The sequence below is a fragment of the Lichenostomus cassidix genome, chromosome 21 (genome assembly GCF_008360975.1).
Source record: "Lichenostomus cassidix isolate B80296 chromosome 21, HeHo_3.0, whole genome shotgun sequence".
In the NCBI taxonomy this organism is placed as follows: Eukaryota; Metazoa; Chordata; class Aves; order Passeriformes; family Meliphagidae; genus Lichenostomus; species Lichenostomus cassidix.
Window position 1 is genome coordinate 555,421 of NC_139501.1, and position 26,697 is coordinate 582,117.

The 26,697-nt window shown below is 41.7% G+C and overlaps 1 protein-coding gene across 2 annotated transcripts; it reads left to right on the top strand.

The window, feature by feature from the left end:
* CTNNBIP1 (catenin beta interacting protein 1) lies at window positions 1-26,697 on the top strand. Of its 2 annotated transcripts, XM_085079992.1 has the most exons (5): window positions 3,047-3,273; window positions 15,322-15,411; window positions 18,011-18,132; window positions 18,587-18,677; window positions 24,720-26,697. In XM_085079992.1, exons 3-5 carry the CDS (start codon window positions 18,037-18,039, stop codon window positions 24,776-24,778), a joined length of 246 nt encoding a protein of 81 aa, XP_084936118.1. In that variant the 5' UTR covers window positions 3,047-3,273; window positions 15,322-15,411; window positions 18,011-18,036; the 3' UTR covers window positions 24,779-26,697. The 2 variants fall into 2 exon arrangements, with proteins under 2 accessions (XP_084936117.1, XP_084936118.1); XM_085079991.1 differs by lacking the exons at window positions 18,011-18,132; window positions 18,587-18,677; window positions 24,720-26,697 and adding exons at window positions 1-354; window positions 1,552-1,652 and having other exon boundaries at window positions 2,752-3,273; window positions 15,322-15,414.

Consider the following 26,697-nt stretch of genomic DNA (forward strand, 5'->3'; position numbering starts at 1 on the left):
TGACACTGTCTGACAGGACAACTAAAAATTTTTCAGAATAAGTACTCTCTAAAATAAGGCCTTAAAAAAGTGAACACAGACATGTGTGGAAGGCATTGCTGTATCTTGCACTGAAATATCTACTGTAAATTAACTCAGTTATGTGTTAACGATCTTTTTTAACAGCAGATTTAAACGACTTTTAAACGACTACTAGTGATGGAACGTCTATTTTTATCTTGCTATCATAATAGTTTGCTGCTTGATAATGTTTTCAACATGCCTCCAGAAATGGGTCAGTAATGGTCGCAGATGTGCTGGAATCCATCAGGCAAAGCCACCTGCAGACCCTGTGGAAGAGACGTTAATGTCTGGGTAAATAGCTTTTCTTTAGATTTTCCAGTTAATATCCTTGTAAGAGGGAGAAGGAAATTAACTTCTGTGCTGTTGTTATAAAAGAGTGTGTTTTGCAACTTTGTAAAAACCAAATTCAATATGAGAACACTTCTGGTTTTGAATAAAATGTGCAGTTGAGAAGGTTTCTTGCCACACAAACTAATCCTGGATAAACAAAAAAAAAAGATTGTCATAGCCTTTCTTACATTAAAGAGCTTTTTTGTTCATCCCTTGAAAGTATTTCTGCATTCCTGCTCACTGCACAGTCTGTAGAAACATTAATTATTGTAACTAAGGCAGCTGAACAATTTCATTTTCTAGTATAGTCTCTCTAATCTACACAAGCTGTACTCACCCTAGTCATGGAAAGTTCAACTGACTGTTGTAGCTCTTCATCTTTATTACAGTGCCCCAGGTATGCAGAGAGTTGACTGGTTGAACTGCATTTAATTTGGAGGAAGCACTGTACAGTTTCTGCATCAGAGCCTGATTTTGATGTATTTGAATTATCAGACTAAGTCTGACATATAAAAGATTAACAAAAGAAAAAGAGATTCCAAACTAAAAACAAGTCCTTCATTGGGTACCACACATCTTGGAGAGAAAGAGTTTTCATTATTGTTGTGTGTGGTTGAATCGTGGATAATGAAAGCAGGGATTGTGTGTGCAGATGCTGCTGGAATCCCTTAATGAGAGGGGTATGCCAGCATGTGCAGAGGGACTTGGAGGGTGGAAGCAGCTGTGCTGTTGTGGAATCCTAAATGAATTTCAGAGCTGATTAAGAAAGAATTGGAGATCAGGAAGGACAGGGTGGATTGTGAGAATTTTTCTAAGTCAAGTAGGGATTCAGAGGAAAAGGTTTCATGAAGTTTTGGCTCACTAGAATAAACAGCCTCATTAAATAAGAGATAAGAAGCTATTGAAAAGAAAAATCCATTTAATCTGATACATTTCTGTAAAATATTATCAAGTCTTTATACAATACTTGTAAAAATGTTAGATTTAACCTTTAAATAATTAAACTTTATAACATTCCCATGCTGAGAGTTAGGTCAAGCAGGGTGATGATTGGGAAGGTAACAGAGTTGAACAAGTGCAGTTCTACCTTGTGTTTGCTTTGGGAAGATCTGTGCATTCCCATGAGACATGAACAATATTTTACTTTATCTCTTGCAGAACTAGCATAGTTGAGAGGCCTCTTGAGCATCCATCATGTCTTATGATCATACAAGTGACTGATGATAAGATGTCACCTTGCTTGATAACTAAACATCTTGGTAAGCTTGATGGGAATAAACTAAGGTGGGGCAGGAACTGAGTCTTAAGAAAATAAATCTAAAATTCTCCTAGGCTGGAGGAAGCCTTGTAGTATCTCTCCCTGCTAAAACCCTTTCTAAATAAATGCAGGATGCTGATGATCTGTAAGATTGCACTGCACTGCTGTACAGTCAGCCAGCTGAATTAGGAATTAGGAGAGCTAGACAGTACTTAGTCATAGAATGGTGTTATGCCCATGATGTTATCAGTAAGGAAATTCATACTATTGCAAAGATGCAAATGATGGCTTAATTATATGCTCCTACTAGCATAAGATGCTTTTAGATCTTTCCCTCAGACTCATGTACTGTGCTAATTAACAGTAATCCAACTGGAGGATCCCAGAGCAATGCTTCTGCATATTTTTTTCAGCTTATGCTGGAGCTCTTATGTTCTTTTCTTAAATAATTAATAATCATTACTGCCTGCTGTGCTGTGGGTATGTGCCAGTGATCTCAGATCCCAGCACATTTGCACCATTCCTGTTTCTGTCAGCAGCTTGGGTTTGCTCTTTGCAGAGGCTTTCATGTTAAGCCCTTCATTAGCTGGCAGTGGGGTTTGGATTTCAGTGGCATCGGGCTTTGATGTCATTAAGTAGCAGGCTGTTAAAGGAAGTGCCACCTATTTCATTACTGTGACTATTTTTATGCAATTAAGTTAAATACCGAGTAGAAAACAGATGCATTTTACTAAATAACACTTCATACACAAAACATTTCTATCTCCAGGAATTTTGTACTTACCTTGCTGGCCTCACCAATATACACACTGTAAGGAAGTGGAGTTACTGTTAACCTAGTGGGAAACCATAACTCAGATGAGTGATGGAGCAGGGTGAAGAGCCTTTGGTGCCTCTTGTCTTCTTTGTTTTTAGTTTAATTAACTCCTCTCTGTGTTCTCTGGGGTTTTACTCTCCTTCAGTCTATGTAGGTGAAGGATTACTTTATTTTTGAGTACTTCTATGACCAAATGGCCATTTATTCTAGTCTATTTGCTGTATCTGCCGAATGAGCTCGAGTTAAGCTGTACTGAATTTTGCAGTGTCTTTAACTTTCTCAGCGCAGTGTAGCAGCAGCAGCTCCGCGCGCTGTTGTGATGGATCTGCGGCTGCCCGCCGTGCCGCGCTGCCCCGAGCAGGAGGGACAGCACGAGCCCGGGACACTCGGCCGCGAGCCCCGCCGAGGATGTTCCTCGAGGTGAGCCCATCTGCCCACGCCGAGAGGCTCCGTTCCGCGGGGTCCCGCAGCCTCAGCGGGCGGCAGCCGAGGGGCCCAGCCGGCGCTGCCCCTTCTCCGGCCCTGCCCGCCCCTTCCCCGGCCCTGCCCCGCGGCCCGCCCCTTCCTCCCGGCCGGCTCTCGGCTGCTGCCTGCGGCGCCGCCGCTGCCCTGGGCGCCGGGACGCGGCGGGTCCCTCCCCCGGAGCCGCCCAGGCACCTCCCTCGGGCCGCCGCGGTGAGTCACGACGGAGGAGGAGGAGGAGGAGGCTCCGCTCGGCTCCGCTCAGCCGCTCTCGCCGCCCGTGCCGAGCGCACCCCGCCGCCGCCCGAGCCGCCGGAGCTCCGGGGCCGCGGGCCCCGCACAGGTGAGCGCGGTGCCCTTTGTGCGCGGCCCTGAACAAAGCGCTCGCCCGGGCCGAGCTCCGCTCCGCCGGCCCGGGGCCTCCCCGCTGCCCGCTCCCCGCCGCCGCTCCCCGTGCCCGGCGCGGGGCTGCGCTCCCTGGCAGGCCGTGGTCCCTCGGCACAGGTACGGGAGGTGCCTTTTGCATTTTCTGGCATCACCCCTTACGTCACGAGGCGCCCTGTTCCGCGGTGTCCCAGCCCAGCCATGGCTGCGGTGCTGTGGCAGGTGAAGGCTTTCCCGGTGAAGCTGCGGAAGGTGCTCCGGAGCGGAGCGGAGCGGAGCGGTGCGGAGGGAGGGCAGCTGTCACGGCCGCGGGCCATCTACCGCCGTGTCTGCCCGCGATGCTCTCGGCATCCCGGCCCTCCCTGGGAAAACGCCTCTCGGACGGCGTTTAGTAGAGGGGTTCCCTCGGGGTAATTCCTACCTTGGCTAAAAATTGTTTCTAGAGCCTCTGAGGCAGCACTCGGTAACTTTCACTTTAGATGGACAGTGTTCGTTGGCACACGTTAGGTTTGTACCTGTTGGGAAGGTATGTGAGAGAGGGACAGCATCACCCTCCGGATCAGAATGTATTAGTGCTCCAGAGATAGATGAGACAGACATGATCCTCGTTTCTGCTCAACATCTAGATGTGCTTCATCAGGGCACGTTTGCCTTTCTGACTCGGGTTTGCTTTCTCTTCAAGAAGAGAATATTTTGCTCTGTTGTATATCATCTTTTATTTGTCCATTCCTCATCTTGGCATGTTGAACAGGATGAGCTTTGATGCTCTGTGAGACGAGCATGAGACATTCTGCAGATGTGAGGATTTAAAAAAAAGAAACAAAGCACCAAACTCCAGCAGACTTTAGAGGCAAGTTGGGTGTGCTAGTTCACTGTCCTGGTCTGAGCTGGCTCTAGTATGGCTAGAGGCACGTTTAGAGAGTATTTAAGAACATATTTTAAAATACATATACAAAATCTTGCTGTATTTAGTTTTTTTGGCTGCTGAACTTGCAGGCTTTCAGTTTCTTTTGCCCCTGGTTATTTTTGGAGCTCGTGTGTGATGTGAAATAGCCTGCTGGAGGAGAACCTCTATGTAAATGGTGAAAAATGAGGCTGAACATGTACTTAAGTGGGGTTTATTTTAAAAGTACAGGTATTCATGGTGAGGGGGCATGCAGAAAGCTACGTATTACTACTTTTAAAAATAAAGGCTTATTTTCTTGCCAAGCCAAAAGCTACTTTTGCCTTGATGAGAAGATTTGTCTGGAAAATGGTGAGAGGTGTATTTGAGATACATTTCTGTTGCTTCACTTTGCCTTTAGCTGAAAATGCATCATCAGTTATTGTATCTCTGGCATCCTGATAGAAACTGGCAGCTCCTTCAGTGTAATTTAGAGTTGTTGGTAAGAGGATTTGTGTGCTTAGTTGATATGGCACATAGAAATAATAAATGTATGAAGAAGTGTGTAGGACTGAACATATGCAGGAGCAAAGGCCATTTTGGAAAACTTAATTGGTAATGGGTTGGACCCAAAGCTGCTTTAAAGCAGTTTTGTCTTTTAGCTCATTGTAAGCTTTGCAACAAGTTACGGAAGAGTTATGTAGGACAGAAAAGTGCTTTCAGGATTCTTTTTGACATCCAGGTGGGAAGATAGTGAAATCTTCAGCAGGAAAATCATGGCCTAGCCTGGCAGGAATCATTGTGATAAATCAGAGTTGGGGCTGCCGTAGTGGGAGCTGTGTGGGCAGGCATGGCTGTGGCTCACATTCCAACAGGACCTTCTGTCCCTGTCTTAACAAGAGTTAGTTAATGCTCATAAGTGTCACTGGACAGATCAGCCTGTTGAGTGTTTGGGAAAGCAACTTGTGAATAAAGTTTTGTGGGAAATCTGTAGCTCTATCAGTTTCTGCTCCCTTCCATCCCTTCTCCCATCCAGGGTTTGAGAGTGCAAGAGGAGAGAGACATTTCCAAAACAATTTGTGTTATTTTCTGAACAAAACCAAAATTGTACACAAACAAAACTTAGATCTGGTAATTACTAACAACGACTGTGATACTTAACTGCTGCCAGAAATTAAAAATTGTCCTGCAGTTGCATATGGGCAAATAGAGCTAACACCTAAATGGGCCTGATGTGGTGAAGCTGTTAAAGGTTGATGCTTTGCCTAGGAAACAGTTTGTGAGAAATAGATGTATTTATGCTTTGCCTAGGAAACAGTTTGTGAGAAATAGATGTATTTATATGTGTTTAATATAAGCTTTTCCTCTCCGAAATGTTTGTCATCTGTAACCAACATAAGCATTTATGTTTTTTGCTAAGTATTTCAGTTCCTAAGTTGGTTGTTGACTACAAAGCATCTGAACATCTGACCTAGTTTGAAGCATCAGACATCCACCCAAGTGCTGTGCTCAGAGAGCTTTTGGAGGCTGCTGTTGGATATGCTGGGAGAAATGTCCAGGAGAATTTTTTCCAGAAAGAAAGATCGGGTGTCAGAAATATTTCTATACATGCAGAGGCAAAACTATTTCTTTTTACTGCAAGCTGTCATCAGATTGGATTTCCTGCTGAAATGAAGCAAGGACAGAGGCAGCTGTTACAGCTGCACCACACCATCGGGTGTAAAGTGCAGAAGTGATTGGGAAAATTCACTGAGAATGGAGGATCTTGCAGTTCTTTTTCCCTTTGGAGAGCTGTGCTGTGTCCATGAGCTTCCATTGGCATGAGAGTGCAGATAGAGCAGAGTGAGCAAAACTAGAGGTGAGAAGAAACCAAAGATCAGCAAATTAACCAAAACCCATTAGTTAGTACTTGAATAAGGAGAACACTCTCCTGACTCTCAGATTTATTTTCAGCCTTAGTGTTGAGAAAGTATTATATAACAAATGTTAAAAAAAGTGAGGGAAGCTCATTCTTGTTTCTGCTCACTGCTGGTGATGTGACAGAATGTTACAGAGCTTATGTATGGTTTAAATGTCAGTCTGAATTCAGAAAGTGTAGTCATACTTCTTGCTTTTCAGTAAATACATCCAAGCTTTTACAGAATATCAGCTCTGCCAAGCCTGTTTCTGTTTTCAAAAATAATATAGATATAATTATTAACACAATTTAAAAAACAAACAAAACAGCCTAAAAATCTAAAAAAAACCCCAAACCCTAATAATTTCAACTTATTGCATTATTGGAATTCCTGTTACTGACTAAGTGAGCTACTGATTGGGGAACAGCAATGCAGTCAGTAGATTTGTACAACTATTTCCTTGTCTCAGGATGTTCTGTTTTATTCTATGCAAGTACACAGAGCAGAAATTTATTTGATTTTTCAGCAAGTCCATTTTTTCTGTTACAAGGGCAGCTAACAAATATGGAAACAAGTAATCAACCTTGTTTATGACCATGACAAAGCTCTGAAACCTTCTGACTCAGTTTATCCTTCTGTAAAATCAGTTGACTACTTCACATGAAGGTGGAGAAGTTTAATTAAAGTGTAATTGTTTTGCCTCTGAACTCATCCAGGTCCTGATTCAATGCACATTGAAGTCAGTGAGGAGCTTTTAATTAATTTCCTTGAGCATTAAATAAGTACACATGGACATGTACCCTTAAAGGAAATGTGACCTAAATTTTTGCAGCAGAGTTGCTGTAAAGGAGGACTATAAATCCTGAATGAAACAAAGTGCTAAAGGAAGGCTTTTTGTAGAACTGAGGAGGGGATAGTGCAGCTTCAGGGATCTCTGGTGCCTATTGCCATATTAATGTAATTTTAATGGAGTTTCCTAACTTTGAGTGCTGAATCTTATGTGGAAAACTGGAAGTGGCTTTGTGCCTTGGCAGCTTGCTCAGTTGGTCAGGGGAGGCAATATCAGACTTCAAGATAAACACAGCTCACTGAATGTTTATGTAAAAACGATCAGCAATAACACTTATAATATAATTAACTTTAAGAGTTGATGCCAAATTGAGAAAAATAGGAACATTCACATCTTGGTAGTTGGCTTTTTTCAGGAATGTATGTAGATGCCAAATAATACTCACTGGTTTATGTGGAATTTGTGAAAGGTTTTGCTTAACTTCAGAGGTCAGAAACATCAGGTTTTGCTAAAGAGGACTTTCATCACTGAAAACTTGGTCAGCAGCTACAATGAACTTGATAAAATGAGCCTTTCACAATTCACATCAAACTGTTTGCAACCATTCTCTTACTGTTTCACTGTCAAGATTCTCAGTTCACTAACTTTTACAAACTATATTTTAATCTTTAAAATGCTGTGTATGAAACAGCATTTGTGAGGCACTGTGGTTCTGGCCCCTTGTTTTTCATATATTCATTTCATTGCTCTTGGTAGCTGTAGTTTTAGATGTAACTGCTATCAGTTCCCTCCTTTTGTTGAGCAAATAAACATAGTAAAGGTGTACTTTAATTGTGCTTGTGGTTTGGGAGCTGCAGAAGTCTGTCTGCACTTCCAGTCATTCTCTTTGCCTTGATGGTGGTGGTGGATGCAGTCCTGCTCAGGGAAACTTCCTGAAGTGATCTGGGATCTTACAGTGCTTTTCAACTTGTGTATAAATCAGCAGTCTTGAGCATTGCTGTGAATGGTCTCTGGGCTAACTCTCGTTGTTACTATTGTTATGTATTGGAGTTTGATTAATCTAAACAAATATTTTTACATGTGGTTGTCTTTAACATATGAGTGTTCTGTCTTGCCTGTGATTCTTGCAGTTCCATTGTGCTGAGGAATTAATCAGCGCCAGCACTGATGGGACTTGCTAGAGCCCTTAAGCCCTTGCAGTCTGTGCTAAAGGGACACTTCAGCTGTCAAACCACTGACCTCATGCAGGTTTATGTCACAGTTTGAGGCTAATATAATTAAGGTAACATTCAAAATCGTGGCTAGAGAGGAAGGAAATTGCATTTGTTTTCCTGAGAAATAGGAAGTCTCTTAAAGGCAAACTTCCTTCCTTGCAATCCCACTTGGCCAAAACATAGAGAAAGCAAAACGTCTGTGGTAAAATTGGTGTGTAATTAGGAATTTGTTTTAAACTAGTGAGTGTTAAAAGTCCTTTCTTAAAACTGACAAGGATTTTTTCCTTCCTGCCTTCTCTCTCCATCAGATATCTTTGCAACGCAGTCTTTTTGGTGACCTAAGAAACGAATAAAAATCCTTTTCTTGTGCTTTTTTTTTTCCCAGTAAGTCCTTCAGAGAAGAGAGAAGCTGTCGTACTTTTGCACATATTATTAAAAGAGCTACTGAGACCAAACTATGGAACACTCTTCAGGAAAGGTCTCATGGAATATTATTTAATGAAGGTCTTAGGAGGAAAAGTCTCTTGCCCATATTATCCAGTAACATTACTGATTCATGGATCGCTGAGGAGGCAAAGACTTTGTGTTCTGGTTAGTGCCAAAGAGAAGATCAAGGCATGTAGCCATATTAGACAAATAGCCATTCATTCTTAGTTCAACTCACAATAGGAGCTATTAATAAAATACTTCTTTAAATGGTTTTAGAAGTTAAACCTTGGTTCAGAACTGAAGCCTCTTCTGTGCTTTCTTTGGTTGATCAGAGCATCCATGGGGAAAGCAGCACAGAAGATTGTTTTTTCCCCTAAAGAGGCAAGATAACTAGGTAGCATGAGGGCTGTGTTTATCACATTTTACTGCAAATTTTATTGATGTGTAAGGCCAGAATAATATTTCATGTTGTTGTCCAATGGTTATGCAATTTTGGTAGTCAGGAACTATTAATCTGAGAGTCTCTGGTCCTAACAATGTACTTTGATACAGAGTTGCAAAATACTAAAATGCTAAATAGTCACCAACCTAATAACAGCTCACGTTTTAATTGCTTTTAAAAAAATCTAGTTAGGCCCAGTCTCTCTGCTATAAAAGATTTATAGGCATTTGCAGCGTGAAATGTCTGTGACCTGGCAATAATGATGTTCAGATGTCAGTAACAATTACAGGGCAGTGCAGGTCACATTTGAATTGCAAGATCTCACTAATACATGGGTATCTGTAGATCCTGTGTTGATGAGTACCAGAGAAATGTGTGTGTGTACATATATATATATATATATATATATATATAAAATACACATACATACACACACACACACACACACAGAGAAAGCCTTTTTGTGGCACCACTTGTGATCTCTGCCATTTTAGGTTAAATGCACTCAGCACTGTGCACTTGGGCTGGCAGAAGTTGGTCACTCCAGCACAGGGAGCTCGACTCCAGAAATGGTCTTTGGAAGCTTTGTGTATGATTGTGAATTGAAATTCAATGTCATTGTTATTTTAACTGCTTACAGATACTTACTGGAATTTTTCCTGTTCTTAATTAGGATTTTCCTTGCTCTGATTAAGGATTTGTGCTCTAGGATGACCCTGCTGGAGCAGGGAGGTTGGACCAGATGACCCCACCGAGGTCCCTCCAGCCTCACCCATTTCGTGATTCTGTGATTTTAGACTGTTCTCTTTTTATTTATAATTAATTAATAGTATCACTTGCCTTTTAGTTAAAGTTGTCTGAAACATCAGATTTTTGCACTAGATGGAGTTTAATATCAAAAATCTGAATATAAATGCACTGTTAATGAAACTGGTTGGGAACATACCAAATATTGAAGTTCTTCACCACTAGCACTGCTGGTAATTCTGACTGTGCTCATGCATGTTTCTGTTTCCTGTTCCATTTTAAGTCACTTAAAAATTGCTGAAGAGGCAGAAAAAACATCCTGCACCTTGGGCACATACACATACCTGCATCAGTTCTGACATTGTACTGCCTTGTGGAGGCTTATTTTAGGTTCATTATGAAGAGTGAACCAATTCCTTGCTTCTATAGTCAAGTAACTCAATCAGTGGTGTTACTTCATGAGTGCAGTGTGTTTATGTCCCATATATTGTCTTTTTTTACCCTGTTGACTTTAGTTTCTCTGTTATAAATGTCCATCTTCAGCAAACTCCAGGTTTAATACTAATGGTATTAAATCAAGGATCCAAGTCGTGTTGCTGCCTTGAGAACATGGCTTTGGTCATAAAGCTGACTGAAGTGACCACAGTTAATGGTGTCCATGGTCCTTGTGCTTGTTTGGGAATTGGCCTTGGCTCAGGTTCTGCCATGACCACAGAGCAGACCTGAGGACTCTGTCATTGGTGTCCATCATTAATAACCAAAAAATAACACACCTCATAGTTGTTCCATGGGCATGTATTTGTACAATGCATGGCATGCCAACCACATAGAAAGGCCCTGATATGTTGGAAAAAATTGGTTGATTCCTGTAAGTAGTTGATAATTTTTACCTATTATTGGTGCTCTTTTGTTCACTAGTTAAAATCAAACTATGACAACAGAACTAATTTCTCAGGGACAAAAAAAAGCATCTCAAGTTCAGGGCTATGTGCGGGAAGCTTCATTTCCTGTTTCTGAAATAAAATATTTACAGATAGATCCACACAAAGCTTTGATGGAGTGTTCTGTTTTAATGATGGATGCGGAGCACTTTTTACAGCAGCAATTCTTCAGTGTGAGATACCTGGTAGTTAAATCGTTGGCTGTCATTAGTGCCTAATTTCCTGCCTAGGAGATTTGGAGCTTTGTTATAAATAGGAGAAGAGGTGCCTGAAAGATGCCCATGATTAGGACGAGAGCAGCACTCATCCATCCAGCTGTTGGCCACCACTGTGAGTAAAGTATTGGAACATCCTTCTAGAATTGTTTCTTGGACTGGGATGGAATTTGTGTATAAACTGCAGTAGCGAAGTGTTGTCACTTTTTAAATAATTTTTGACACATTCATCTTTGAAGTGTGAATACCTTTGTGAAATGAAAGGCTTTTTTTCAGGTTTTTTGCTGTTACTACATTTAATTTCAGACGCTTCAAGTTGACTGACATGAACTACCTAAAAACCTGTGCTGCCTCTTTTAATTGTGTGAGATGTGAGAAGTGTCTTCTCCTTGAGAGAATGGGGGAAAAATCATCTGTTTTGTGTGTGCCTGAAGGTCAGGAGGCAAATTTTAATTTCATGAAAGTGGTGATTATGATGGTAGAATTGTTTTATTTATTTTTTAAGTCAGCTTGAGCACTGATGTAAGGACTGAGTTAGTATATTGGGAAGCTCTGTGGAGTGCACTTCATTGCTACTTTTGAAGTCCGTTTTGAAGCTCTAAAAGGTGATCCAGCACGGGGGAGAAAAACCCCTGCTTGTGTTCATAAATGTTTCATGACTAAGTGGCAGTGTTTGGGGCTGTTTCCTGTCCCTCTTCTGGTAGGAGGACTGTAGTGTTTCGTTAAAAATTTAAATCTAACATTTAAGAGATGTGAACCTACCACGGGAGTTCCAGCAGTAAATTGACCTAAATCTGACACTAGGGTTCATATTCTGAAGTCAGCTAAAAGGTAGCACTGAACATAGAAACCAAGACAAAAAAAAAAAAGGGATTAAATATTTCAGCTCTTACTGTTCACCTATAAATAGGTAGCTGTTATGAATTCTTCATTGTATCCCTCTGGAGATGGGAATTAATCCAGTCTCCAGCTGCCTGTGACTGAAGGTCATGCGGCAGAATGAATTAGAGGAAAATTTGTAGCAGGGTTTTTGCAGACTCTGGTTCCTGACTTCAGGTTTCAGGCTCCAGCTTGGAAGGTTTTTTGGGCTCTAGCTGTTCTCTGAAAAATGTCATTTGAAAATTAACAAGGCTTAAATTAGGGGCAGCATCCCCTTGCACTTCCAAGCCTCCCAGTATGACCATGTTTAAGCACTGAAGTGCTCCGTGGTGTAACTGTGGAGGGTAATGCCTTAACCTTGGATAATGATATCCCAGAGTCAAAGGGACCTTTTCCTGCTGCTCTTAACTCCACTTGTGTAGAGCAAAGGGAACCTGCAGTGCTCAGGTTTATTCACCATAACTCCTTATCTGAGCTTTTATAATCCTATCCCATTAATTGAGGGTTTTAACTGCCTTGAACGGAACCAGTGCGATTCAACAAAAAAAAAATTGTAGCTGAACTAACTCCTGTTGGGTTTCTTTTGGCTATAACTGGAAATGCTACAAGATATTAAAGAGGTAGTCAGCTGTGACTTACATTTTGAAGAACTTGCCAGGTGGCTGCTCTAAGTACCCTAAATTATTAAGACAGAATATGTAAAATACTACATTTTCCAACAGCTTACTGCCTTTTTTCCCCTTCCCCCTTAATTTAGGCTGTGCAGATTCCTCAGTTTCACTTTGTTTTCCTATACCAGTAAAATGTGGTTGTTAGGAATTTCAGCATTACAGAGGACTGCAGTGTTGAGGGGAATATGTAATTTGAAGGAACAAAAGCTCATGTTGCTTTCTCATTGCATTAAATAAGCATGGCTTTAAAACTGAATGGGATGCTTAAGTAGTTTCCCTTATGCAAAATTTATAAAAATGCATTTTTTTAGTGTGTGTCTTTTTCCGTTGAGATATGAAATTTTTGTTCATTTAAAAAGATGACAAGAGGGGAGTCAGGAGAATTGCAAGTTCTTAATTATGAACCCATATGTGGCCTTGTCCAGCAGAGGGTCCCTTCCAGGTTTTGAATTCATACCAGTGTAGGTGGAAGTGAAGGAAATACAGTTACAAATCTGTAATTTTCAGTTGCTGTGTGTTGGAACCTTCTTCTGAAGGCGTTCAGTCAAAACAGTTCTTGCTGGTGAGGCTTGAGTTTCCTTAGGAGCTGTTTCCATCTGTTGGTAAAACAGACTAGTTAAACTGAGATTGAGTACAGATTTCTCCTGTCTACATTTTTTTGAAGTGAAACCCCAGTAGCTGATGTTCTAAACCTAGCTAGGAAAAAGAAAAGAAGGGAATGCTAACTGGAATTGCAGTATTTTTTTCCTTATGTACTGTTGTGTCTGGGCTCAGTAATTGAAGAGAAAGCCACTGCAGTCTTTCATTTTTGGAAGAAATATATTCTATTTTCATTTAAGACTTTTCAGAACAAGTAACAGCGAGGAGAGCTGAGGAAGTGTCACTAATGCTAGTGGGAAAGGTGGAAGTACTTGGCTACTATGTTGGGTAATACCCTTGTAAAGTAGCCTAGGTGTTTTTAGGTGTAGAATTACTTACACCTTCTCATTCCAAACCCATGCCTGGTTTCCTCTGATCTCTCACTTCCTGTCTTGCCAGAACCTGCAGCTTCAATCCACTGTGTTCTGTGTGAAGGTGCTGCTTGTACTTGGTCTGCCAAGGGCTGGGGTTGCACACAGCCTGTCCCCAGCCCAGAAATGGGTTTGGGAGCAGACAGATGGGAATGTCAGGCGTTCTTGGCTCTGCCCAGTCCACATGTTGGGCCTTGCTGAGCAGAAGGAATTCCTGAGATCCTCACCCAGCCCACTGCAGGCGGCGTGGGGAGGGAAGTGCTGGACTGCAGGACAGCTTTCCCATCTGTTCTGAACTCCTGTACTGCTTGGGAAACGGAGGGAGTGTTTTTAAAGTCAGATTTATTGCTTTGGCAAAGCTGGGCTGGCAGTTTTGGCTGTAATATATAGATCTTTGTTGTTTATTATTCTGTCATGTGAATCATCTTAAAAATAAATGAGAACTAAATTTCATTGCCTGTGCCTGGCAAACAAGGGAGAATTAGGTGACCCAGTTATGTCCATTTGCAGTGTGTTGGATGCAGCAGGACAAGCTTGAAGGATTTAGTGTTTTTACACAGTTTAGTGAAGAATGCAGTCATTTCTGACTAACACTGCAGCTTTTGAAATGCACAGGTCAGCCTTTTTTATGAGAAAGGAATTGAAAACTGGCATTGGGGGTTAGATCCACATTTGGCTGCAAGAGGTGAGTGTTGGCTCTAGACTTGACTGTTGGCTCTGCACATCTGCCTCACCCTTACCTGGAGAGAATAGTTCCAGATCTGATAGAAGAGTGCATTCTGTATGGCTTCACCAGCCTTTGGCTCTCTTCCTGTAGTGCCAGCCATCCAGAATATGAATCCCAGAAATTCAGCTGAGATCCCATTACTTCTTTGCTTAGGCCAGGATGTGTCAGTGAGGACATCTGCATGGAGTGGTGAACAGCCATGAAAAAATGGAAAAAGTCTAGATCAGCTTTTGAATTTTGACCACAAAAAGAGAGGAAAAAAAAAAAAGGATAAAAAAGGGAGAGTATGTTTGGTACATTTAATCTGGACTTTATTAACAAATGGTGCAGGTGTGCATGTCTACCCTAATCAGAAACTCTTCATTAAGTACAGCAATTTATGCTATTTTTTACATGATTCTGGCTGCCATGTTGTCCTGAGTAGCAGCACTTGTTATTTCCTTGCACATTACAGGGGGCTTGAGCTGTCGCTTCATTTGAGCTTGTCTTGGAGTCTGATGTGATGGATAGGGAGTTACAAATTCTTACCATGCTCTGATGCCCAGTTTTAAAATACGTTCAGAAATATGTCACAAGTCTAAAGAAATAAAAGTCTCTGGCTGTTGGTGATTGAATGTGAGGTTGATCTGAAAAATTCTGTGCAAAGGGTTTTCCAAGCCCAGCTTTTGAGTCAGTCCTTGTAATTGCTGTGTTCAGATAACATAGGCATAGTTGAAAACAATAATTTTGGTCAAAATCAGCATAGTTTACATTTCTCTCTAGTTCTTCTCAAATCCTTGGTAAGTTACACCTATTTTGGGGTTTTTTACTAAAAGAAATTACATATCACAGTGTTTATTGGTTTTTCCACGGAGTTGGGTTCTGTGCTGAAAGCTTCCTGAAGAATGCAAAGCTTGAATGTAATTCATTCTCAAGTTGTTGGGGATGTCATTGGTTGGTCAGGGTGGAAATCTTGCAGATGAAGAATGGCTTGATTTTAAAAAACTTACTATTTAAACATAGAAAGGTTACATTTAACAGCTCCAGACAAGTGTGCAGTTGTATGAATTTTACCTAGACCGCTTTCTAAAGCAGACTGGGAGTGAAGGCATGTTGAATAAAAGATCTTTCTGGGGTTCAGCTGTGTCTATTCTGTAATGCTTTGCTCATTTGTTTTCACAGGGCAGTTCCCTCATACATTTTTCCCAGCTCCAATCACTGATCAGGACTGAACACGTGGATTATCTGATCTCCTGTGGTTTCTAGAAGCAGGTATGTTGGCAGGGAAATCTGGTGTTTTGTTGGTTGGGGATGGGGCAATGACCACTCATCCATGTACCAGAAAGATTTGTGGGGGCAGGGAAATGCTGCTTAAGGAACATTTCATAATGTGTAGCATATTAATAATATAGCTTTCTGGAGAGAACAAAGTTGATAAGTACTTTGATAAGGTTTTTAAGTCCTTCATTTCAAGGGATTGTGCTGTCTTCTGGGCATGGCTTTGCATGTGGGTTTGGAAATTTTCTCATGTAGCATATGTTGGGTAATATTGTCATCCTAAACTGTATCTTCTGAAAGCTTTATGTAACAGGAAAACAGGGATATGTTCACATTTCTCATTCTGGGGTCTCAGTGCTGTTTTAAACCTTTGTCCTTCCACTCTGATGTCATCGAGTAGGAAGAGCTGTGGTGGCTGCTTGTGATATCTGATGTACAGAGGAATGCTGAAGTGGGGTTTTCCTAGTTGGCATGGGGGCAGCCGTGGCATTTTCTTGGTGCTTGTGGATGGTGCCACCTATTGATATCCCATACATTCTGATTCATTTTTAAACAGTAGATGTGTTACTACATTTCAGGTTTTTGCTGTCATGATTTTTCTTTTCTAAATTGATTGGTTACTAGTACAGCACCTTCCCTTTTCAAGTACAATATTTTTAAAGAAGTATTTATAATATTAAGAACGAGTCACAACCTTTCAGACTGACTTGGTGTATTGATCAGTGTTTATTGTTTTATCAGTCTCTGCATATGTATAACACTGTCTCTTCCTCCCTGTCTTATTTTGTTCATTGTCTTACTATTGGCATCACTTGTTAGCACCCAGTAAATTTGGTTTGAAGCAAATCAGCTTCATACAGATCTTCCCACTGAAAGCTGTTCAAGGAGGACTGGTGATGGATCTTTCTCACTTTTTACTGCTGTTATCTCCATGCTCAGTAATGTGGGTGGCAAAGCCTGTCCCAGCAGCTGCTGCTGAAGTTTGCATTACTTCTGACTCACTCAGGAGGGCCTATGTGTAATTTTAAACTGTTTCCACACCCAGATTACTTTCCCTTAAAAGTAATAATGAAAATGAAGTGAGGGGAGACGTTAATGACTGCAGGAAAACATTACAGGAAAAACTGTGTTTGAACCTGCTGGGATGCAGCCTTCACTATGCAGGCCTTGTGTATTGTATTCCCTTCATTACTGAGGTTCAGAAAATCGGATTTATAGCTTGGTACAGGACCAGACCCAGTTCTGGGAATGAAAAGTAATTGAAGACCTGTTTTGGAGCCACTTGTCTGAGGTATGTGTGGTGCAGAAGTGGTTGGGTCACACCACCACCCACAGATTCATGGGAGCAGGAAATGGTTTGGGTGGGAAGGGATCTTAAAGCCCATCCCACCCCCTGCCATGGCAGGGACACCTTCCACTGTCCCAGGTGGCTCCAAACCCTGCCCAGCCTGGCCTTGGACCCTGCCAGGGATCCAGGGGCAGCTTTTCTGGGCACCCTGGGCCAGAGACCCACAGGGACAATTTCCTTCCCGATATCCAATCTAAACCCACTCCCCATCAGTGGGAAGCCATTCTCCCTCGTCCTGTCAGTCCAGGCTCTTGTAAACAGTCTCTCTCCCTGTTTCTTGTTGGGTCCCTTCAGGCACAGTCAGGGGTTACATTTGTCCAGCACACAGCACTGATAAGGGGTTGGTTCAGTCTGTGGCACTGCTGGAGTAATGTGTTATTTGAAGCATGATTATTTTTTACCTTTCAGGTTAATGTTTTTACTGTTGTTGACTTAATAAACATGGTTCAAGATCATTCTTAATAGCAGCTGAAGAGAATGTCTGAATGGCTTTTTTTGTCTTGGTAAACACCCTGTTGTGGAGCTTAATAATTACCAGACACTCATATAATAAAGTATAATCATGCTTTGTACTATAGAATTTAGATAGCACAGTGTGTTTATTCCATAACATAATTACTTTATTAAAATAAGAAGCAAAAGCTCAGCTTTAAAATAATACAAGAACGGATGAAAACCTCTACTCTTTCCCATTGCTCTTAGCTCTGCTTTCTCTCCAAAACCATTTCATAAATTTTAATAACTATTACAGTAATGCAAGGGCTTTATATGATACATAAAGGAAAAAAGAAGAAAGAGGAGGAAGAGTTAAGAGTTTAGATTTCACACAGCTTTTGTTCAGCCATTGCAGGCTTGATGGCTGTGCATTCTGCATCCTGTTTTCATTCTGCTTGTGCTTATTTATGGAAAAAACCCCAAACCACGGACACTTCTGTCAGGGTGATTCTTTCATCTAGTTGTTAGAATTCCTTTTCTACTCATGCAGTAACGTAGGCACAGATAATGAGCTAGTGGGGATGTGAACATGAGCCTCTGTGAATGTTTCAGTTGCATATGTAAAGCCCAGTTAGCTGCTCACATTTTTAAGCGTTTCTCTGAGGAAGGATGTGATTCCTTACTCTCCCAGGGTATTCAGTGATCTGCCCACTGGTGAAAAACAGGTATTTGGAAATGAAACTTTTCCTCTATTTCCTGTTAGATCACTTTGCTATTTCAGTTTGTCTTTTTCTGATTTTCTATCTGCAGGTAATCCAGGAGCTGGCAGGAGGGGAATGAACCGTGAGGGTGTCCCCGGAAAGAGTCCGGAGGAGATGTACATTCAGCAGAAAGTGAGAGTCCTGCTCATGCTCAGGAAGATGGGATCAAATGTAAGATGCAATTCATAGTCCATCTTTTGTGGGTTTAAAGACAGCTCTGGACTAAGTGGGGTAGTGCTTGTTGAGATGGGCAGGTGATGGTCTGGTTTTAATGCTGAATTGTTTTAGCTGTCATGGATTTAACCATGATCAGTTAAACACAGTTGATTTTTGCTTAAATGTTATGAGGTTTGTGATGCCTGAAACTACCATATATAGATAAATGATTTAAAGTTTTTCATTATTGGAAAAACAGCACAGTAAAACAACTATTTTAAGGTGACTTTGAATCTGCCTGTGAGTTCATGATTTTGCTGCTGTGTCCTTGCTGGTGGTTGAGCTGCACCAGTAATGGGTGATTCAAGTGGTGAAGGGCAGAGTAGAGGCAGGTGTGGTGCCTGTCCTGGGGAACTGATGTCTGCAGTGTGTGTAGTTGTGGTTTTGCTGAGTGCCTCTGTGCCCCCAGCTGACGGCCAGCGAGGAGGAGTTCCTGCGCACATACGCGGGGGTGGTGAACAGCCAGCTGAGCCAGCTGCCCCAGCACTCCATCGACCAGGGTGAGTATTGCCTTCCTGAGCCTTCCTCGGCCTTGCTGGGCCTTCCTTTGGCCTCCCTCTGGGATGGCAGCCTCAAAAAACACCACATTTAGCATCTTGTATTTCCAGAATAGTGTGCTACCTGCTTAAACCCATCCTGCAGTCTGGGATATGCAAGTCCTGGCTTGCAGCAAGCTCTGGAAGAGAACCAGAGTGAACTTTTGAAAAAGTGGTTTTATTTTAACAGATAAAGTCAGTCTGATATTCTTAAGATGCATTAGGGCGAAGAGCATTTTTAAACATCTTGTTCTCCATGATAACTCAAAGTGTTGATGGCCAAAGTCCTGTGAACTAAGTGTATATGTAGAGTTCCCTACTCTGAGTAATACATTAAAATAAGTTTTAACTGCTTTTTTTTTTTTTAGTAAGTGAAGTAAAATTCAGATATGCATAGGTCCCTCTAGTTCTGAGTGTGTCTTACTCTATTTAGCATAGATCCTCTGCATAAGATGTCTTTGATTTTAATATTTATATCTATTCTTAAACTGGACATGTGTGCTTAAAAAGGAACAAAGCTGGGGGTGGCTTGCTTGCAAGCACTTTCTCTGTACTTTTCAAACTGGAAGTTTCAGAAAAAAGAAAATGCAAAGTAAATATGGATTTCTAAGGTACTAAAGCATGTGTTGGACATGTGATAATTTAGTTGCTATGATTCTAGATACTTGATGGCATTTTTGTCACCAAATAAAATGGAGTCAGCTAATGACACCGTTTGTTTTTCACATTTCCATGAGTGTGGAAGTGAAGTGCAACATTACTATTCCAGCAGAGTAAGAGAGAAGGATTAGCAATAGGAGGAATTTGTTTCCCATTGCATATCTTTAATTGCACAATGTAATTAATTCACAGACAGGGGAAGCAGACGTAGTAAGTTTGCAAATCTGCTTTGGTTTGTTTAGATTCCCATTAAGGGGATGAACTGTGTGCAGGTTTTGTTAATTCTTTGCAGAAGTTTTCGTAAACAATTGTGTGGAGCTGTTCTGAATCCACTAATCTCTTCTGAACCTGAATGTTTCTTACTGGATTCCTCTCCCTCCCCTGCACAGCCCATGTGCCAAATTGCATTCCTAATGTGCAGTTTGGTATTGAAGGAACATTGGAAAATTCGTGCCAGAAAAAACTGAGTTGAGCAGAAACTTAGTATGGATCTGACACATTTAAAAATCCATTACAGTCACAACCTGCACAAACTTGCTGTTGTGTTTTAAGCCTATGTGCTCATTCCTTGCATAGCTGGGGCTTGATGGAGGTGGATATACTTGAAGAATTCTGAGCCAAAATATACAACTTTTCTGCCAGTCTGAAGTGAAAATTTGCTTGTTTCTTGTCAAAAACAGAGGTAGACACATTTTTCACAGTGAGAATCTATGCTGAATTACCTGCACTTTGGCAAAGGAAAGGTGATAAAATCAGAAGTCCAGCCAGGGTACACAGATACTTCCTACAGCTGTGCTCCTTCAGGGCTCCATCCAGCTTCACTGTCTAAACGGTCTGATTTTAGTATCTGTGAAATTGTAGTTTCTCACCTTGCAGAGGGCTTTGGAGACTAAAAAATATAATTTATTGCTCAGGACTTAGATTTTCTTAGAAATCTCTCCAGGTTTCTAACAGTCAGTACTGCTAATGCTCTTTGCTTGCTGCTGCCTGTACCCTCTGCTGGGTCCTGGGGTTGGTGAAACAGGAAGGGCTGAGAATGAAATTACTGGAAACTGGGAATACCGTGACTGTAGGTGTTTAGGTTTTCCACCTCAAGGGAAATCCCATCTCCACTAGATGGCATTACCTTGTGCTGAAAAACCCCTGCAAATCCACACGCTCACTGTTCTGTTGCTCCAAGATTGCTTAAAGGAATTTTCTTCCCTACTTTTCTGTTTTCATTTAATCTCCTCGGGAGGATTTTTTTCCCTTTATGCAGCTTGTCTTCCACAACAACAAAAAGGGGTGTTATTTAGGGAGTAACTTACACCAAGTTAGCACTTCAGTGGATTTCACAGTCTTTTGTTCTGTAGTAGGACAGGTTGCTCTCAGCCTGACTTGTCCCTGATATATCTTTAGACCCATTTTTCTCCAGCAGGCACAAAAGATACAAAGCTGACTTCACATCCCCATTTTTGTTCCAAAAACTAGAATGACACTGTTGGCCTGAGCACTCTGAGAGCTTTGTTATGGACCTGCAGGTTCCTGTGTGTCCCTTGAAAAAGCTGCAGTCTGGCTCCAATGCCAGGAAGGTTGTTTTGGTTTGTTGGGGTTTTTTTTGACAAGAGTACAGAGAATGGCTGGTGTAGAATTTTCTAAATGTATTACAGTCTCTATTGTATTTTTTATGTATTTCTTTTTTGTGCATCCATGATCTGTCTGAGGCTGGTGGCACCATGGCAGTTATCTGAGCAGGACTGCTGAGCACAATTGTCCTTGTGGTGCCTCTGCTGAGATTTCTGATCAAGATCTTCACTCCTTTGTGTGACCCCTTTGTTTGGCCACAGGGAGTCACTGCAGCCTCTGTGTCCATTGTCAGCGATGTGACTGCATTGAAGGAAGGAATTTATCCTGTCCCTCCTGAATTCAGGCCTGTGCCATAAACCCATAAACTCTCCATGAGCCACTGTTAATACCAATATCTCTGACATTTGAAGTTCCTCCATGATACTCTGTTTCTTGTCTAAAGATCCAGCAATGGAAGTTAATGGTTGATTTACATCAAGAAGCATTTTAGAATACCTCTGTAATTTTTAATCAAGCCTGAAGGCTAAGACTCCGCTTCAGTTAATGCTTGTTTTTATTGGAAGAGGAGATATTATAATTAAGTCTAACAACAATGCCATGCTCACATTTTTTATAACCATTTTATTTTTCAATCGTTGTTAACACCTATATAGAAGTGCAAAATCCAGGGTCTTTTTTGTTATGCAGGGAGCTCTTTAGCTGACATCTGTGGAGTGTTTGTTGTTTTGTTTTTAAAGCTCCAAGAATAACTGAGGAACCCAGAGGCATCTCAGTTGAACCAGTGTGTGTGCTGAAAAAGGGATGTAATCTTGAGCTGTTTTGGGATATTCACACATTGGTCTTGCCTGCATTGCAGCAAGAGCTAATGCAGCTCACACTCGTTAGGACTCTCCCGACTAAAAGGATGAAATTCAGGTTTTCTCACATATTTTTGAGCACAAGCACAATGCCTCTCAGGAAGTTTTATGCACAGAAGCATCTTGTGCAAATACCCCATATTTCCTGTTCCCCAGTTCCTTCCATTTCCAGAGGCTCTGGGCTCACTGAAGGTGCTGCTCTGGCAGGTCTGTAAATGGAAGCAATGCAGTGAGGAAGCACAAGATGGGAATTACACTGAGACCTTGGTGATTGCAGCTCTGGTGTTCCTATAGCAACAGGAGTGTCGTGCTTGTTCCTGGAGAAAGCTGGTCCCATGGGGAGGGCAAGGCTGAGATGCAAACACGTGCCTGCCTGGGTTAGATGTGTTCTCTGGGTGGTGAGGCACCAAAAACCAGCCCAGGCTGCTTGTGGGTTTCAAGGGGACTGGGCTCATGACATGGCAGAGGGTGATGGAGAATGGAGATCGAGCTCTTCTCATTGTAGTTTTATTCTGTTGAACACAAGGCTTGTTTTAATGTGCTGTTCCTCTCAGCAGTGCATGATGTATTTTTAGAATGCCAGACTAGGATGCTAACACTGGGAGTTTCAGGGAAGAGTTAATGTTCAGAAGATTGTTGCTGGAAGGTGGTTGAAGAAATGTATGTATGCAAAGATCTTGTGTGAAGAATTTCTTTTTTGAAATTTGGCAGCCTTTAGAAACTCACAACAGCCTAAACCTTCTGATCTTTAAATGCTTTTGGGGTTTAATTAATTCTGCAAGTGACTACAAGCATATCAGGTATACATATCTATTTATCATTCAAAGAGCACTTGGAAACAGCAGCTGTTAGAGCTGTCAGCATCTTCTCTTGTGTTAGGGTAGTGTGGTTTTAATCCAGGCTGTACCTGCTGGGTTCATGTCTCTGTGTTCAGGTACTTGCAGGGAAAGCACTGCCATCAGTCACCGTGGGGAAGCTTTCTGCCGTGTAGGTGAGCTGAGCAGCAGCTGGGTACACTGAGCTCAGTGCATGTCTGCAGCCTTCCCTGCCCTGCAGTAAAGTCATTTGACCTTCAGCTCATCTTGGCTTGCTAAGACTGAAGTTCAAGTGGTGTAAAAGAGCTCTAAATTCAGCAATTCAAACAACTGCAATTGGAACATAAACTCAGCAGGGTTTTTTTGGAAGTTAGTGGGGTAAGATTGTCACTATTACCTTGTAAGATAGGACATAAAGCCACTAGTTAATTATTGTTAATTTCTAGGAGGGATGAGGGTGAGCAAGCATAAGGCAGAAGTGGAAGAAGCATTTGCACATCTAAAAGTCTGTGGCAATTAATGGTTTGCTCATAAAAGATGGGGAACATTTCATTTGGTATGTTGTAAATTTCTATTTCAGGGTAGATATGTGTTCCCAGAAAAGGGACAGCTGTGGAGAGAAAAACTGTATGTATAGATGCGGGAGGTCAGGTAAAAGTGTACCTTTGTCATTGTTCTATACGTTAATTGCTGGAAGTGCAGAGCTTAGTGAAGGATGTGCTCAAAGCAAACATGGTTCACCCTCCTATTGTATCAGTCACAGGCTCTTGGCAATGTGCAGCTTAACTTTGTAACCTGTGCTCTGCTTTTCACGTTATTTTAGTTGATTAGTAAGAAAACATCCGTTGTGGGAGCCAAGTGGGGCTGCAGGAACAGCTCTGTTTGCTGGTATTTGAATCCTTGCTTTCCTCTGAGCACACAGAGGGCCCAGCTCTGTTCTCTGGCAGTGCTTGTGGCTGCACAGAGCAGGGGCAGAGGAGAACTGCTTCATGAGCTGTGTTCATGCAGAGTTCTGTGGTTTGCAGCCTCCTTTCCTGTGTGGGAATGGAAGGAAGCTTGTAAGAATTTTGTTCCCGTTTAGCCACTGGAAAGGGGAGACCCCAGGAAAACAATCAACATCTGTTAAGTAATCAGCTCATCCCTGTGCTGAGTGACGTAGTCTGTGATTTTGTGGTTGCCAGGCAACTCCAGCTGCTGCTCCCTGTTAAAGGGGAGGCAGGAAAACCGAGCTCCAGAGGTGCTGCTTTATCTGCCCTTGCTTTCTCAGTGCTGCAGCGTGGGGTATCCCCTCTTGCAGCACTGAAGGGTTTGTCAGAATCCTTGCAAAGAAAATCCTTGTTTTTCTTTAGAGGCTGGTAGTTCTTATGTGTTTTAAAATCAACAAGGCAGCTTGTTAATTCTGGATCTGGGTGCTATATATCATTTATGTTTTGATCAAGGAAGAAGCAGTTTGTGGAGGAGATGAAAAGGGAGATGACTGCAGGGCTTCTGAATGCTGGCAAGAGGGTGCATCAGAACAGTTTTTGATGTAGTTTTATATAAGATAAGGGCCCTACGTATGAAAAACAAACTACTGCTTGGTCCTTAATATTTCCTCCTTTGAGTACATATGACAAATAAATTGTGAAGTGTATAAAAGTAAATGAAGTTGCATTTCATGAGCATTGATTTAGCTTTTAAGGACATTAGCAAGGGGAATTTACAACCATTTTTGACCACTTTCCCTGCTATATTGCAACTGAAGAGCAGATTAGATAAGTGAGAAATGCAATTCATATAATGAGAAGGGATGAATTTTTATTAGTCCTTTTTTACCTTGTGTGCAGCTGTATAGGCAGAAGTTGCTTGGGGCACAAAACTGAGATTTGCTTCTTGATATGCTTCAGGTAAAAGACTGCAGGAATTTTACATGCTGATGCTCCATCTGAGTTGAATTTGAACTTTCCTTTTAAATGCCAGTCCCCCCCAAAAATTGTCTTTCTGTCTTCTTTTTGCTTTCCTGTTGATTGTATGGGTATATAGAATGACAGTTTGGATACTGCATTTCTCCACTGTTCTTTAAAGGAAGTAATTATGGCACAGTTTTCGTGTATCCATTGTTGTTGCAGGTGCTGAGGATGTTGTGATGGCATTTTCCAGATCAGAGACAGAAGACAGAAGACAGTAACTACAGGAGAACTGAACAACACAGAACTGGAGAGGACAGTGAGATTCCTGAAGATAGAGGAGGATGGCTGAGCATTAATAAGTTCCTCTGCCCACCCTAATTGTTCCTTGGTATTCCTTTTCCTTTGTAATGTTGTTTCCCTTTGCCCAACCCTCAGAATGCATCTCACAGCCATCTATTCCTGTCATATTTTGCAACTCAGCCGGGCTGTGTTAATTAAGGACAAACCTAAAGGTGTATTTTTGGTTGGCTCAAAAGGACAGGCTGTGGTTGGCTAAAGGAAGGCAATTTTTCAAACTTGACCAATGGAAACCTTTTATCTCACATTTTATTTTATATTTTTAAGAAGTTCTCTTGACATCCTACTTCTAAAGAAGCTTTTCATGCTGTGGTGCTTATTTAGGTCAAACTTGTGAATTTGAAGAGGGTTTGATTTGGCTGCGTAGAACTGGAAGCAACTTGTGGTTGGGTGACAATGCAAAAGGTTTCCCTTCAGTTGACTTGCAGGTATTTTGCTGACTCCAGCGTTTTCATTGCAGGAAGCTGATGTTTTGGTGCATTGGTTATCTCTTTATACTTATTGACTTGGGGGTGGGGGGGGAAAGACAAACGTGCTTGGCAATATTTATTACATCTACACACATATAAACGCTTGCTTTTGGGGGGTTGTTTTGGTTTTTTGATTGGCTTTGAAGTCATGGTTTTGATTTCCTTTTGGCTGCAGTGTTTCTGATGCAATCAGTTTTTCCATACTCAGCTGCTGTGTGGCCTCGAGCTCTTTTGGGAGCAAAGCAGATTTGGTGTCAAAGCAGATTTGGTTCAGGAAGTCCACCTGGCCAGGCTGGAGCCCAGAGCTCCCAGGGCTGCTGGGAGGCTGAGTCCTGACACACCTGGCTGCTCAGGTGGCTTCTCTGCTTCTGACAGAGGAGCTGTAGATATTTTGCAGGAATTGCAAAAATGAGATCATGGCTGTGACATGAATTTGCCAAATTTGTATAGAGAATATGTGAACTTGTTTAAAATACTAGAGTTCCACTTTAACCCTTTAACTGCTGCACAAGACTAGCTCTCACATTAGGAACAATTAATGATCATTAACTTAAATCCAGCTTACACTGGGCTTTAATAAACTAAGTTTCTAGTCACTTAGAAAACTGTACATGGTTTCCCTCCTCGCAGCTGGTTGGTGATCTGGATTCTAGGATAATACCATGTTTTTGAGGCACTGTTCCAAGAGGCATAGTGCTGCATTAGGCTGTCCAATGCTGAGTGTACAGGTGACACTCAGGTTTACTCTCTTCGTAGCTGCAGGGCCTTAAAACAGACACAGACATTTACAGACTGAAAAACCTGCAGGGAAATTCCCAAGGTGCACTGACTGTTCAGGAATCTGCACATAGTCTCCAGCACTGCTGCCTAAAACCAAGCACTTCATTTTCTCTCATGTGCGCAGGTGGTTTTCACAAAACCTCTGGATTTTGCTGTGGGTTGCACTGACTTCAAGATGTTTCAGAATCTATTAAAGCTGAACTCCATTCACCTGTTCCTGGTTCTTTTCCTATGGTTGTTAATTATTTGCAGTAACAATTCCAGAATCTGACTGTGGACAACATGACCATTTTCATGGCAAGAAATTCTGCTGACAGGTTGCTGTTGTGGTCTCAAAATGGGGGAAAAGCTGGAGAGAAACCATGGACTGTCTGCAAAAGGAAATATGGACTTGTGAGCACAAGGAGGAAATTATCTTGAGCAAATAAATACTGTGTAGTGAGAGCAACTGTACATGTATTTATGAAAATGCTCCTTTTGATTCAGTTGCAGTTTTGTAAAGTTCAATGTGAAAGTAATTCTTTTACCCCTTTTTGTTGGGGCCAGATAAGAAATTTCTTTATTAAAATAAACCAGGAATGAGCCCAAAA

Bases quoted from the DNA above. Each gene is read 5' to 3' on its own strand.
- CTNNBIP1 (XM_085079991.1), top strand. From the start codon at position 248: ATGTTTTCAACATGCCTCCAGAAATGGGTCAGTAATGGTCGCAGATGT. The intron at 1,653-2,751 runs GTAAGCTTGATG...TAACTTTCTCAG, and splicing joins CTTGATAACTAAACATCTTG to CGCAGTGTAGCAGCAGCAGC. The intron at 3,274-15,321 runs GTGAGCGCGGTG...TTGTTTTCACAG, and splicing joins GGGCCGCGGGCCCCGCACAG to GGCAGTTCCCTCATACATTT.